Source organism: Plasmodium cynomolgi, chromosome 7 (assembly GCF_000321355.1).
Source record: "Plasmodium cynomolgi strain B DNA, chromosome 7, whole genome shotgun sequence".
Taxonomy (NCBI): domain Eukaryota; phylum Apicomplexa; class Aconoidasida; order Haemosporida; family Plasmodiidae; genus Plasmodium; species Plasmodium cynomolgi.
Genome location: NC_020400.1, coordinates 732,932 through 747,018, shown reverse-complemented (window position 1 = coordinate 747,018; position 14,087 = coordinate 732,932). Strand labels below are relative to the sequence as shown.

The window sequence follows — 14,087 nt, the reverse complement described above, 5'->3', positions numbered from 1 at the left end:
TTNTTTTTTTTTTGCAAACATTTGGAAAAAATTACTCCAAAATGGGGGAGGCAAAAACATGCTACGCAGAGCTAATTGTTCGATCGATCGGAACTTCATGCCCCCTCTTCCTCCATGTTTAAAAAAAAAAAAAAAAAAAAAAAAGCTATATAGCCAAACAGATCATTGCTTCCTTGCAGCGGTTACACAGCATTTTTTTTTGTTAACGTCTATTTGTTAATACACAGCTACTATGTGGAAATTTTATTTTTTTTGCGGGGGTTCGCAAAAAAAAAACAAATAAGACTATTATCAGTGGTCTGCGCGTTTGTGCTTCGCGGAATAGTGTATAACAGCGAGTAAATCTCACGCAAGCACTTACGTACGTACATGTGTATGTGCATATGTACACGTGGTCCCTCTGCCGTATGCATGCATGTACAGGTAGGCTCCTTTTTTTTTTTTTTTTTATTCACGGCTTGGCCCTTAACTTCGCGCTCACGCTTGTATTTGTTTTTCTTCCCTTGGGATTAATCCCGCACGAAAAAGTAGCTCGCTGGACTGGTAAACAAAAACAACGCGCATTTTTCCCCTGCGTCGAAACCGCGGGAGAGGAACACAGGTGTGCTGCGATGGTTGGGGGTCCTCCGCGTTTAAAAAAAATGAACACAAGCGGGAGCGCAAGCTATATGGCAAGCGGGATTGCCAACAGGGAATATGCAAGAGGAATATCCAAACTAAATATGCAAACAGAATGAAAAGAACTGACTCATGCTTTTTATAAACGCTGGAACACAAGAAAATTGCTTCCGCGCATTTCCTGCATGGGGGATGGGGTCTTTCCTTCTTTCTTCTTAAGTTGAGAAAGAAACACCAAACTTTTTTTATAGGCGTTTTAAAAAAAAAAAAAAAAAAAAACGTTAACTTACTTGATTCATGCTACGACATATAAATGCGCGTCAAAACCGCAGCATGACTTATACACCCTATATGTTTACAAGCGACTGACCTTTCTCGGCTATCGTTTGTATCAATGAGGGTATAAAATAGTATGTTCGAAAAGGTAAAAAAAAAAAACACGCACAAAAAAGAGTTCGCAAGTATGTAAATAAATGTATATATGCTTATATACATTTACGTACGTACGAGCGCATTACAGCTGAACGAAAAAAAGATGAACGCAATAAATTAAAGAAAAAAGGCATAACAGTTGGTCATTTGAAGGTTAAAAAAAAAAACAAAAAAGGTAATAAAATAAAGTTAAAGTTTAAGTTAATGTCACATTTTTCTTTCATCAAAAAAATTACTCAGCCGAAAAAGCTATTTCTTGTCAAATAAATCTTGAACGCTTAAAATGCAGAAAAGAGTGTCCGTCCTAGCGCTCCTTTTTATTTTTCGAAGCTGTTCTGAGGCCAAAATTTTAATACGAACCAGGTATATATATTATTCTACATATATACATATAGGTATAACCTTTGCATAAGTAGGCTTGCTTATGTGCCCCCAAGTGTGCTCATCATTTTTGTATACTTGGTCGGACGAAGCAGAAAAATATTCAACTCACAGAATTAACGCACAGGAGAAAGCGCGAAAAGGAAGAAGGCCATTCATTTGAACGCCGTCGTCGCGCACCTTGAGATTCACTTTTTAAGTACCACCAAGAGTTTAAAAAAAAAAAAAAAACAAGATCGAAGAATCGAAGAATGCTATTTGTTTTTCGTTTTTTTTTTTTTTTTCCTTTTTTTTTCTCCTTTTCGAATTGGCAAAAAAAAGATATTGATGAGGAACAGCTTAAAAAATGTGCCAACTGTTATTCTTATTCAATTTACTCTTCATGTGAAGCACATCTCTTTAATGTGAAAGGGAGTTCCATATTAAAATAAAGGTATAAAAAAAAGAATGTTTCAAGTCGTCACAACACTCGCATTTGCCTCTCATTGCACCTATTTGAGATGATGTATAAGCACACCACACGTAGGTAGATTCAGTGAATAAAAAAAAAAAAAAAAACTTAATAACTTGCCTTTTAAAAACTGCCATATGTACAAATGATAACCGCACGGTGTGAACATTTTAAAACGTTGATTTTACATTTCTTGCGCACACGCGGTATGTGTTTAAATGCCACCCCAAGAACAATTAAGGCTCATGACAAATGCATGAGTGATCGTAGTAGCGACATAACGCTCTGTGATGTGCTTACCAGGTTTGTTTACAAAAGGTACAGAAATTTTATACGTCAAGAGAACGTGTATTGTGCAAATAATTTGTATGGTAAAACTTTGGGGAGCCACCGTGCCTGCTTCGTTCTTTTATGTATACTCACTTATTATAATCCAATTTTGGAGTTCCCTTTTGGCCCATCGTTGGAATTTGCCCCATCGAGCGCTTCACACCGCGTTATGTATTTTGTTTTTCGCCCTTTTGAACGTCCCCCCTAACAGGGTCAGATTAATTCGCACAGCTTAGATACTCGGTTGGGGAGGTATGAATACTTGCGGAAGGGGTCTTCCCATTGAAGCGCTCAAACAAGTGGGCTCTACCACCCAAACGTACTCACATGCATTAGTTCCTGGAACGAATTTTCCCCTTTGCAAAAGGCACATCCCAACGATGAGCGGTGGCATATGCGCGCTCAAGAGGTTTGTGCGGAATGCAGAACAATTCTGCGAGAGTGTGCAAACATGTCCCTATTTATGGCTCATCCAAGGGGGGTAAGCAAAGGGCAAGACCCGCAACGTCGAAGATTAACGCATATGTATATGCATACAATGTATGCACTGCGAGGGTTTATGACATGAATTATGAGGTGTAAGCGGACGGGTACTCAACTTCTTAATCTGCACGTTCACCTCAAAAGGTATCTTTCACAACGATGGTTCGAATGCCATATGAGATGACATAGAAACGGGGAAAAGGAGCACCCACAAAATGGCACAACCGATATGTTTGACACATATAATAAAAAAAGAGGCAACCTTTTGCGTACCTTAAGTCCATACAAAAGAAAAAAATCTATATCTCCCCTTTGTGTAGAAACTACTCCATTAAATGGGAAAGAAAAAAAACACAATGGTCGTTCCTTTTAAAACAGTCTCCTTTTATTCCCCCGGGAGGAACATTTTACTACGTAGCTTAAAATAGCTTATTTTTTTTTTTTTTTTTTTTTTTCTTTCTTGTTCATTATTTTTTCCGTAAATATTCTGAACTAGCCAAAATAGGAAAAAAAAAAAAAAGAAAAAAATTGACGAAGTAATTGAAGCAAAAATGAAGAGCAGGTGATTTGCGCGAAATGGCACTTTTTGCCCGCTTGCTTTTGCCGACTTGGTTCTGCGCTTGGTCGCCCATTTGATTGCTAATTTGGTTGGCATTTTTGTTGCCAATTTTGTAGCCAAGTTTGTAGCCAATTTTGTTTCCAATTTTGTTGCCAGTTTGATCGCTTATCTTGTTGGCTATCGGGTCACCTATTCGGCTACTTATCTATCTGGCTACCTATCTATCCGGCTGCCCATTTTTTCGCCCATTTTTTTCGTTCTTTTGACGCCCGGGTCGCTGCTACCGCCGCGGTAGCCCCCCGCTGAAGGCTAAATGCGAGTTGCGCCCCTCAGAGGCCTCACCGCTTGCCTATACCTCGCGCGCCCCCCCAACCATGGGCAGCCAAAGCTGAACACGCAAAAGAGCCATCCTGTCGTTGGGACATACTACCTAGATGGTGACCACAACAGGGCGAATTTACATAAACGTGGGAAGGAAAAATTATGGCATGGTGGAAAAGCTAAGAGGAACGTTTACTGCTTTAGCAAGAAGTCCATTCGTCGTCACCAGAAGTTATTAAAACAAAACAGGAGAACTATGACCAGCATGTCAGTAGCAACAGAAAGGAACGTGGAGGAGGGCATACACCTGTGCGGTGACCAAGAGTTCAAATTAGAAGATATATCCACCTGTGTTAGCGAAATTTTTGAAAAAAAAAAATGTGAAAATATTCCATTTATACAAGTTGCCCCCATGATAAATGTCACCAATAGACATTTCCGGGCGTTAGTAAGGACCATCACAAGAAGGGCCCAATTGTGGACAGAAATGATTGTGGACAATACTTTGCTGTACAATCTGGACAATTTAGAAGAACACCTAGGTTTTAACTCCAATGAGCACCCAGTCGTTTGCCAGTTGGGTGGATCTGATGCCACATCCCTCGCGGAAGCAGCCGTGCTAGTGGAACAAGCGGGTTACGATGAAATAAATTTGAATGTAGGCTGTCCAAGTACCAAGGTAGCTAACAAGGGAGCCTTTGGAGCATACTTGATGAAAAAACCGGAGCTTGTACGAAGTATAGTATACGAAATTAAAAGAAAAGTTCACATTCCTGTGTCTGTAAAAATTAGGACAGGGGTTGATGATTGTGATTCTTTCCCCTTTCTGAGATCCTTTGTTGAATGTGTTTCCTCAGTAGGATGCACTCATTTTATTGTACACGCAAGAAAAGCCTGGTTGAAAGGATTGGACCCGAAGCAGAATAGGTCTGTACCCCCATTGGAGTACCACAAGGTGTACACCCTCTGTCAGTTATATCCCTATTTGAAATTTACCCTAAATGGGGGGGTCAAAACGGTGGAGGAAGCTGTGGCTTTGCTAAATGGCTACCTACCTAGGAAAGACAAATTTGATAGCGAAAAAACCTATGTGCAAGTGCAAAACTATCATGTGAATCCTCTCAATGGGGTTATGCTTGGACGAGCCTGCATGGAAAACACCACCGTTTTGTCCCAAACGGATCAGCTGGTCTACAATGAGAAGCCCCCCCACACGGCGTTCAGCAGAAGAACTGTGTTAGATGCATACAAATCTTATTTGGAGGAAAACTCCTCCCTGTGTAGCTTATCAAGCGCGTTTGAACTGTTAAAGCCAATTTTGGGCATCCTTAAGGGCATGCCTGGCCATCGAATTTTTAGGAACAAACTGGATATGTACATCAGGAGTTATGCCTCCACCTTGCCATGTTCAGGCATTTTGGAGAAGGCCATGATGGACGTGGACGCCGTGGCCCCCGGCTGCCTCGACCTACCCCTGGCTGACTACAAGTTGCAGCAGGAGTACATCAAAAATTATTAGGACAGTTGGAGACGCGCACGAGTAAGAGGCCAAGTTAGGCGCCCACGCAAATGCGGCACTGTATTTTGTTTTAACACTTCGTATTTATATCAGACTACATCACTGGGCACTCCCTGCACGTTTGGAAGTCAGGCAGGCGGATCTCTAATTTGTGCTAACTGAAAATTGAGCGTACTTTTGGCGTAGCGTAGCTTAGTTCGGCTTACTCGGCGAACGTGGCGCACGCAGCTCATCTAGGCTTCTTCTTTTTTTTTTTTTTCCGTTGACTCCGTTCTGTCTCATTTGTCGACCCGACCGAGCCCCACCTGGTATGGGGAGGAGAGTACGCCCTCTCACGTGCGCTCCAATTTTATGTGCGTATTTATGCCATGTTCACACCATCCCTTAATCCTCTCTAACTGCCCTCATAACTTCATTCACTTCGATCAAGTAATCTCGTTGTAAGGACCTACAGAGTATGGGAAAAATATTTGCCATTTATTTGGAATGACGTACAACATGGGGAACGGCAACCGTTTGGTGCAAGCAGTTCTTTCCATATAGTGTGCACGAATTGAGGGGTTGCTACTGGGTGCTTGACTAATCAGCGGTTAGCTTTTTTTCCCCAATTATGCCTTACATGTTCTTGGTCAAATTAGAGAGCACGGAATCCTCTGTCCCATTTAGCTTATCCAAGGTTATCTTTAGCACGTTGGAACACTGCGCAAGGGGGAAAAGCGGCAGAGGAGTATATATGTGTAACGATCGGTTTGTACGCATGTGCGTGGATGCCCACCCGTTGCGAAGTTCCCATGGAGATGCGCAGAAAAAAACTATTCGTTGTGTCTCCCGTGATTTTTTGTGTCCATCCTTACCTTCTCGTTGTTCTCCTTGCACATTTTCAGCTTCGCAATTGCCTCCTCTTTATTGTTATTGCAAATTGAATAAATAACTTCTATGATGTCCTCGATAGGTGATATTGGGCTGCCGTGAGGGAAAAGGAAAAAAGTTTTTTTTTTCTCTTTTTTTTTTTAAGGGGGATTGCAGAAAAAAAAAAAGCATGCACAGAGGTAGCGGCGGCGATAGGGTGTGTCCATCCTACCATGCTCTGACTCCAAAAACATAATCAACGTTATTGGCATAATATGTCATGTGAGATGACGTACCATATGTCGAAGGAATTTTCGGTTAGCAGAAGAGGCGGGAAGAGATTGAAGAAAATCCCCTCCCCTTCGAAAATATCCTTTGTCATTTTACGGTGTATATTATTGGCCCCGTCTTCCTGTGGTGCTTCTTTTCTCCTGTGTAAATTCTTCTCCATCAGTTTAGCTCGTCCTACGAGATTTTTCTTCTTCTCTTGTATGTCCTGGCGTGTGAGGGTAGATTCCTCCATTTTGGCATTTTCTGGATCATCTGCTTGTTCAAAGCTGCTTCCAATGTTGCTATTTTTTTTGTTCATTTTGAGCTTACTGCTAATCATCGGAGTGGCGTTTTTTTTGTTCGATCTCAGGGTGGCATTTTTTTTACTGTTTAGTTTAAAATTGGGAATAAAATTGTTAAAGTTCATTTTCCCGCTGTAGTTGGAGTCTTCCGATTTGGCGTCGATCTCTTCGCAGGGGGAGACATCACCCTTATCGTGGTCGCTTTTTTGCAAGTGGATCGAATCAGTAGTGCCCTTGGACTTGAGCGCACCTTTCTTCGTCCCTGCGTTCTCCCCTTCCCGTCTTTGATTTTCCCCTCCCCCCAATTTGACTGATTCCTTTTTTGTCTCTGAAATGTCCTTTTTGAAACTCTTAGATGCAAAAGAGAGTGGCATTTTTATGATATTTTTTAGGATCGATTTTTTTGTTTGCACTTCCTTTCCTGGGTCTGCGTCTGTACTTGCCTTGGGAGTAATCACGAGGTCATTCTCATCATTCTTCTTTTTTGGGGGGTAACTTTTTTTCTTGTCTATTTGGCAACTCCCTTCCAAAAGGTTCGATTTTTGCATTAAAAGTTCTTTATTCTGGCTCAGGTTTATGCCACTCTTTTGTTTCTTAACTAAATAGGCAGACTTTTCCTTTGCGGGGACGTCCTTCTCGACTGAGTCATCTTTGCCATCCCTATCTGTCTCGGAGCTGTCACCATTGGAAGATCCTTCTATCAGGGAAGCCACCTCGATGGATTTTTTTTCCTCCTCCGTTAGGACTTCAAACTGCCCTTCATTTACGATTGGCGCGGTGTGAACGCCGCTCCTTTGGGGGTCAGCCTTTATGGCGCTCGTTTGTGTAGGCACTTTGGCTTTCCCCACATTGCTTGTTCCTCTCGCGGTTTCCTTCGCTGCCTCCTTCGCTGCTCCTTTCGCGGTTTCCTTCTCTGCCCCCTTCGCTTCCCCCTTCGCAGCCTCGAACTTTTTGATGAGCCCCTTCACCTCCTTCCTCTGCGGCGGCTCCTCCTTGGGGCTCCTTTGTGCCGCCCTGGGAGTCCTTTTCCTTTTGGACTTTCCGAAAAAATTGAATCTCGAGAAGCTAAAAAAGGAGCCCTTCTTTTTCTTATTTTTCCCTCCTTCCGGGGCCTTAAATTTGATGGGGGTCCTTTTCTCCTTGTTCGCATTCTTTTCTGCCTGGTTTTTTTTGTGCCCCCATTTAATGATGTGCTCCTTTTTGTCCCCCTGGAGTTTGTAGTTTTCCAGGAGTTCCTTTTCCGGCTTGTCTTTCTTTCCCCAGCGGAAGGGAAACATCTCGTCGAGGGGGCGGGGGGGTGTTTTAGCTGGTCAGCCGGTTAGCAGGTCAGCCGGTTAGCAGGTCAGCCGGTTAGCAGGTCAGCCTGTTAGCAGATCAGCCGGTTAGCTGGTCAGCCGGTTAGCAGGTCAGCCGGTTAGCTGGTCAGCCGGTTAGCAGGTCAGCCGCTTAACTGGTCAGCCGCTTAACTGGTCAGCCGCTTAACTGGTCAGCCGCTTAACTGGTCAGCCGCTTAACTGGTCAGCCGCTTAACTGGTCAGCCGCTTAGCCTTTTTCTCCTGTACACGCTCGCGCTGACCACACTGGAGGGAGAGATGTGTCTCCCAAGTTGCAGTGAACTCGCCGTTCCTCCCCAACGGTCCACTAAAGTGAACAAATTTAAGAGAGACAAAAAAATGGTTAAAGACAGGATAATTTACACCCGCAGAGGATTGGCCAATATTTTTCCCGATATGAGGAAAGAGGCACAGTTGGCTGGAAAAGAGCACACGGTCGGACAGATATAACGAAATAACCATCCTGTGTGGATAAAAATCCACCACAAAGAGGTTAAGCGGAGAAACGGAGAAAACTCTGAAAATGTAGAACGTGAGCAGCGCGGAGAGGAATTTTAAAAATTGTTCGCCGGGCAGCCACTCGCCATTTGGATAAAAAAAAAAAAAAAAAAAAGGAAAAATGAAAATAAAAATAAAAATTAAAATAAAAATTAAAATGAAAATGCAATTTCAAATTAAAATGAAAATGCAATTTCAAATTAAAATGAAATTTCAAATTAAAAAGTTAAAAGCTAGGAGGCTAAAAAAAAAGTTGTTGCCAAAGCTGTTGCAAACGTGGCTGTTGCAAACGTGGCTGTTGCGTAAGTGGAGCAACGCGCGATTGACAACGAAAAGTTGACAGAAGAAATGCCCTCGAATTCTTCCCCATTCACTTCTCCTGTTCTTCCCCATCCGCCTCTCCTGTTCTTCCCCATCCGCCTCTCCTGTTCTTCCCCATCCGCCTCTCCTGTTCTTCCCCATTCACTTCTCCTGTTCTTCCCAATCCGCTTCTCCTGATCTTCCCCTTTTGACTACAACGACGGGCGCGCCAACCAGAACGACGGTTTCGTGTGCACACCAACATTTTTTTTTTTTTTTTTTAAACATGTCCTACTCGAGTGAGGAGAAAAAAGGCGGTGAAGGAGGCCACTTTTTTTTTTTTTTTTTTATATTTTCGCCACAGAACAAAATTGATGCTTCGAATTTTTAATTTTCCAAATTCTTGTCTTCACACCGGTTGATAATTTGCCATTTCGTTCCTCTTTCCTGGGGCGCAAAAGATGATAAAATGTCTCGAAAATTTTTGTTTTCGCAAAAATTGCGCGCGTAGGTGGCTGGTCGGACATGAAGCGGATTTTTTTTTTTTTTTTTAACGAGCGATGGAAAATTAATTTGTCAATTTGTAAACGCGCAAATTGACAATTTACGAATTGGTGAGTCACCCATCTGCCAATCTACTCATCTGTCAATCTGCCCATTTGCCGATTTGCCCATCTGCCGGTCTTCCCATTTGTGTTCCACTTTGCAAGAACGCCTGTTGGCGGCCCCCCAGGTCTGCTTACCTTTTTTGCAAATGCAGCTTTTGCGGGATGGTGGGCTTGCCACATGCCCCAATCGTGTTCGAGCAATGTCGAGGGGTGGACAAAAATTGTGAACAGTTCGGGGCGATTGGGTCCAAGTCGAGAAGCATGGCGCTTTCACACCTCACCACTTCCCAACCTCACCACTTTCCAACTGCACCACTTCCCAACCTCACCACTTTCCAACTGCACCACTTCCCAACCTCACCCCATATGGGCGCAACACATTACCCCTTTAGGGCGTCCTCCGTGGGCGATTCGTTTTGAAGTTTATCTCTACAGACGCGCAGTTCGATGACTGCTTTGGGGGGAAAAAATAAACGTGCGCGCACGTTGGCACCTCCGTGATGATACCAGTGGGTGGGTACCGACGCATGGACACCTTCACATATTCTCGTTACTTGTGCAGGGTGCGGACTTGGTTCATCTGTGCCTACTTGGTCCACCTGCACCTACTTGGTCATTCGCGTGACCCTTTCCCACCCCCCTTTTCTTCACACAAAGAGGGAACGGAAACGTACACAAAAATGAAGGGGCAAATGATGCCGCACCAAAGGGCGCAACGTTTTTGTGCAGGCGATGAGATGGCCGTGCGGCGGAAATTACTTATTTTTATTTTTTTTTTTACTAAAACAAATATTTTACAGGTGTATTTTTAGAGTACACCCTCAAAGTGTATATATTTCTTGTTCGCCAGTTTAACCGTTTGGGCGGGAAGCTTCTCCTGCAGAAGTAGGAGGACCCTGTAGGGGGACATACTGGCACACTCGCACATGTGCGTATGCGTGACCACACGGGTTTGTGAACAGTTCCGGCGGGGGGCTGACCATGGTGGTGCCCAAAAAGTGTTGCGGGAATTTTCTCAGGGGGCCACACATGCGCGCGCGGGTAGGGGTGTAATGATTCGCCTGTGCGTACACCTCTGCATACGCCTGTTCATACGCCTGTTCACACGCCTGTGCATGCACCTCTGCATACACCTCTGCATACACCTCTGCACACACCTCTGCATGCACGCCCCGCTCACAACTTGCGGGGAACCTTAAAGGAAGAAAACACGGGCTTCTTTTTCACATTAGTGAATTGAGAAATGGAATGCGTCATTTTCCCGATTTTGGGGGTCCGCTCCTCCAGCTTGTTGTCCATGAGCTCTTCCCTTCTCTCCAACTCCTTCATAACTTCAATGATGCCCTTATCTCGGATGTCCTTCGAAATTATGGATGATGCACTTTGGAAGGGAACAAACCCTTTAATCCTTTTGTTTGTTAGTTTATATTGATCTAGCCCACGTTCCTTGTCCGAGTCGGAGTAGTCACTTAGCTTATGCTTCTTTTTGTGGAGGACGTTCTTGAAGGAGTTCACGTGGTTACCACTCGTTTTGTTATAGTTGGATTGGATGTTCCAATGTGCCTCCTCGTACATTTTAATGACTCTCTCAATTTTGTGCCTCGAGCCCTTCACATCGGAACAGTACGAGCAGCAGTAATCTTCGTCGCCGTTGCCACTACCGCTACTACCCCTGGGGGGAGGGAGCTCACCGAAGTGCGCCAGGATTTGCGAACGCACGCACTTCTCCTGGACACACAAATTATGCACGCACTCGAGATTGTATATCTCCTTTTCGTACTTCTTCTGCATGGTGAGGTCCTGCATATCCAAGTTGGAGTAGCTGCTTCGAATGATGTAGGAGAGTCTCTCTACATCCTCTTTAGAGTAGTACAGGTAACAGAAGGAAACGTTTCCGTTTCGACCAGAACGTCCAGATTCTTGATAATAATTTTCTATCGACTTGGGTAAATTAAAGTGAATAATAAAGGAGACATCCTTTCTGTCTATACCCATGCCAAATGCTATGGTGGCCACTAAAATTTTTGCATTTCCGTTGACCCATTTTTCTTGTATTCTCTTCCTTGCGCTGTTTGTCAATCCGGCATGATAACTCAGGGCTTGGAACCCCTGCTCTCTTAAATACTTGGAAATTTCATCGCAGGTGTTCCGTTTAAAACAGTATATGATACCTATTTTGTCCATATTTCTTTTCTCCTGGATGATGTGAAAAATACTTTTTTTTTTCTGTGTGGATGAGGTCACTGTACACAATGACGTACTTCAGGTTGGGTCTGTTGAACGACGTGCGCACGATTCGCAGCGAGTTGCAGGTGCCCCCCTCTGGGTCGCGGCTGCTTGGGGCGTCGCTCTGGGTGTCGCTGGGTATATCAATCGGGTTATCGCTCGCCAGGCCCGTCTGATTCTCCGTTTGGTAAGTAGTCTGTCCCTGCTGCTGCTGCTCCTCCTCCCCCTTTTGCTCCTCCCCCTCCAGCTTCTGCTGCTCCTGCTGCCCCTCCCCCTCGTGCCCCTTCCGGTTATGCTTCGCCTGCTCGGGCCCCTTTTCGCGGGCCCTCCTGCTGGCCGCCTCCTCCCCAAGGTGTCCATCCAAGTTTAAGTTCACAATGATGTCCTTCTCCACGCACTTGGTAGCGGTGGCCGTGCAGGTATACACACGCACGTAGGGACATGCCTTCAAAACTTTGTTCAAATTCCGATAGCTTTTCCTAAAGTCACAACCCCAGGTACTTATACAGTGAACCTCATCAATAGATATCAAAGCAATTTTTACGTTAATGTAAAGCTGTTTCAAGACAATCATGAAATATTCACTTGTGGCTGTCTCGGGGGTTACGTATAAAACCTTGATGTCACAATTATTGTAGTTTTTGAGAAGACTCAAAATTTTTTCATTTTCTTTTTTATTGAGTGAACTATTAATCGTTTCTGCAACTATATTTTTTCTCTTTAATGACTTTGTTTGGTCATACATGAGGGAGATTAATGGACTGATTACTATGCTGATTCCTTCTATTAGTAGTGGGGTTACTTGGTAGATGAGTGATTTACCTCCTCCTGTTGGCATGATGTTAAGGACATGCTTGAAGTTTTTAATTGCATTTAGACACTCTACTTGTTTTTCTTTGAACTCTGCAATTCCAAAGTGCTCCTGCAGGATGCCCTTCGCCTTGTCGATGTCTATTTTGCGGTACTTGCTTTTGTACCGGTTCAGCAGGTCGCGCGGGGGGGACCCACTCACTTCGCCTTCCGCCATCTCGTCCGCAGCGGTGTGAAGCGGCGTGAAGCGGTGTAGCCCGATGTAACGCGGCGTGCTAACCGGCTTTTTTGGCGGCGCTGTGGTGGCGTTTCGCTGGGCCCCCTAAACGAAATATAATTATCGTCAATGTGCTCAGCGCCTGAATGCTACGCGCCAGCATTCGCCGAAGCAACGCTTCTGCGGCCTCGAACCCCTTTTCCACAAAAGGGCGCTCAAGCAATCCGCATTTTTGTGCCCCAGTCGAACGGCCCACTAGCGTGAACCATCTAACTTGGACGGGCGAAAAAAATAAAACGCACACACACGCGTGTATGTACACGTACAAGCAATCGAAGCTATGCGCTCGCAAATGCGCGTGCATGTGTGCGTACCTCTCGTACGCGCCTCTTCCCGCTGATCCCTGCGGGGAACAAAGATGGAGACGGCTTCTCCCAGTAGCACAAGTGTTGCCGGAAATGGGGATCACAGCAATTTAGATGCAGAGGAAGGGGGAGCAAGGAAAATGTTTTCTCCAATCTGTTCTTCGGGTTTAGGGTGACTACTTTGATGGTTCTGTTGGCAACTCCTCTCACCGCTTTTTTGGCAACTCCTCTCACCGCCTTTTGGGCAACTCCTGACCGCTTTGGGGGCAACTCCTGATCGCTTTTTGGGCAACTCCCGACCGCTTTTTTGGCAACTCCTGACCGCTTTTTGGGCAACTCCTGATCGCTTTTTGGGCAACTCCTGACCGCTTTTTTGGCAACTCCTGACCGCTTTGATTGCTCCTTTTTCGCTTCCACTTTTTTTCGGTTTATGTTTTTCCACGAATGCTCAACATGCATAAACAAACAGTTGAGTATGCCCCTAGTGGAAAGCCCCGCAGCCCGTTGCGTACGCGTGCGTGAGCACATGCACACTACTGACGGCTACCCTCACCACTGTTAAACACACACTAAAAGAGGGGAGAGGGAGGAGGAAATTCAAAGAACACATGTGCAACCCTCCGTTGGGTGGTGAGAACTCCATGTGTGAAAAAAAAAAGAATTACGTCGAAGAGTGGAGTTCCCTTTTGCCCTGCCTGCCATTGGCGTTGCCATGCCCCGGGGCACCACGGGGAGGGGGGCCTTTTAGTACAGGATACAATATGCATTATAGCGTACCATTTTGTTTTTCCATTTTGCTTTCCTTCTGTTGATGTTCCTTTTTATGTCACCTCACGGAGGGTGGCTAGTCCGGAGTGGCCACCGAAAATGTAGCCCCTTTTCCATATACACACCAAGCGATTGTACAAGTGCAATCGTGGCAGCCCTTTTAAGCGCAACGAGAAAGACGCCATCCTGGCCATGATAGCATTTCATAAGAGTCATCACTGTTGCCCCTTTTTTTCGTGAAACGTTATCGTGCAGTATAAGGGACCACACAGAAAGGAGGAAGATGCTCAGTTGGGAATTTTTTTTTTTTTTTTTTTTTTTACAACTGTGCGGGCTGTCTCCCCCTATGGGTATATTGCTAAACCTTTTGCCCACTTGGTTAAAAGGAGGAGGAAAAAACAAAAGGTGATGTACATTTCTTACCCCTTTGTGATGAAGTGGGTTCG

At 44.6% G+C, this 14,087-nt stretch overlaps 3 protein-coding genes across 3 annotated transcripts; 1 reads left to right on the top strand and 2 right to left on the bottom strand.

The window, feature by feature from the left end:
- Window positions 1-3,636: 3,636 nt before the first annotated feature.
- Window positions 3,637-5,094, top strand: PCYB_072630 (tRNA-dihydrouridine synthase A; the record flags this gene model as incomplete). Its single annotated transcript, XM_004221660.1, has 1 exon — window positions 3,637-5,094. A coding segment is annotated over one exon (1,458 nt), but the record flags the coding sequence as incomplete, so codon positions are not given.
- A 615-nt stretch (window positions 5,095-5,709) lies between these two features.
- PCYB_072620 (hypothetical protein) lies at window positions 5,710-7,792 on the bottom strand (the record flags this gene model as incomplete). The annotated part of the gene is made up of 3 exons (XM_004221659.1): window positions 5,710-5,793; window positions 5,949-6,057; window positions 6,240-7,792. 3 exons carry the CDS (start codon window positions 7,790-7,792, stop codon window positions 5,710-5,712), a joined length of 1,746 nt encoding a protein of 581 aa, XP_004221707.1.
- A 2,639-nt stretch (window positions 7,793-10,431) lies between these two features.
- On the bottom strand, window positions 10,432-12,508 carry PCYB_072610 (DNA helicase; the record flags this gene model as incomplete). The annotated part of the gene is made up of 2 exons (XM_004221658.1): window positions 10,432-11,481; window positions 11,507-12,508. The coding sequence occupies 2 exons, from the start codon at window positions 12,506-12,508 to the stop codon at window positions 10,432-10,434; spliced, it is 2,052 nt and encodes a 683-aa protein (XP_004221706.1).
- Between the last annotated feature and the right edge of the window lie 1,579 nt (window positions 12,509-14,087).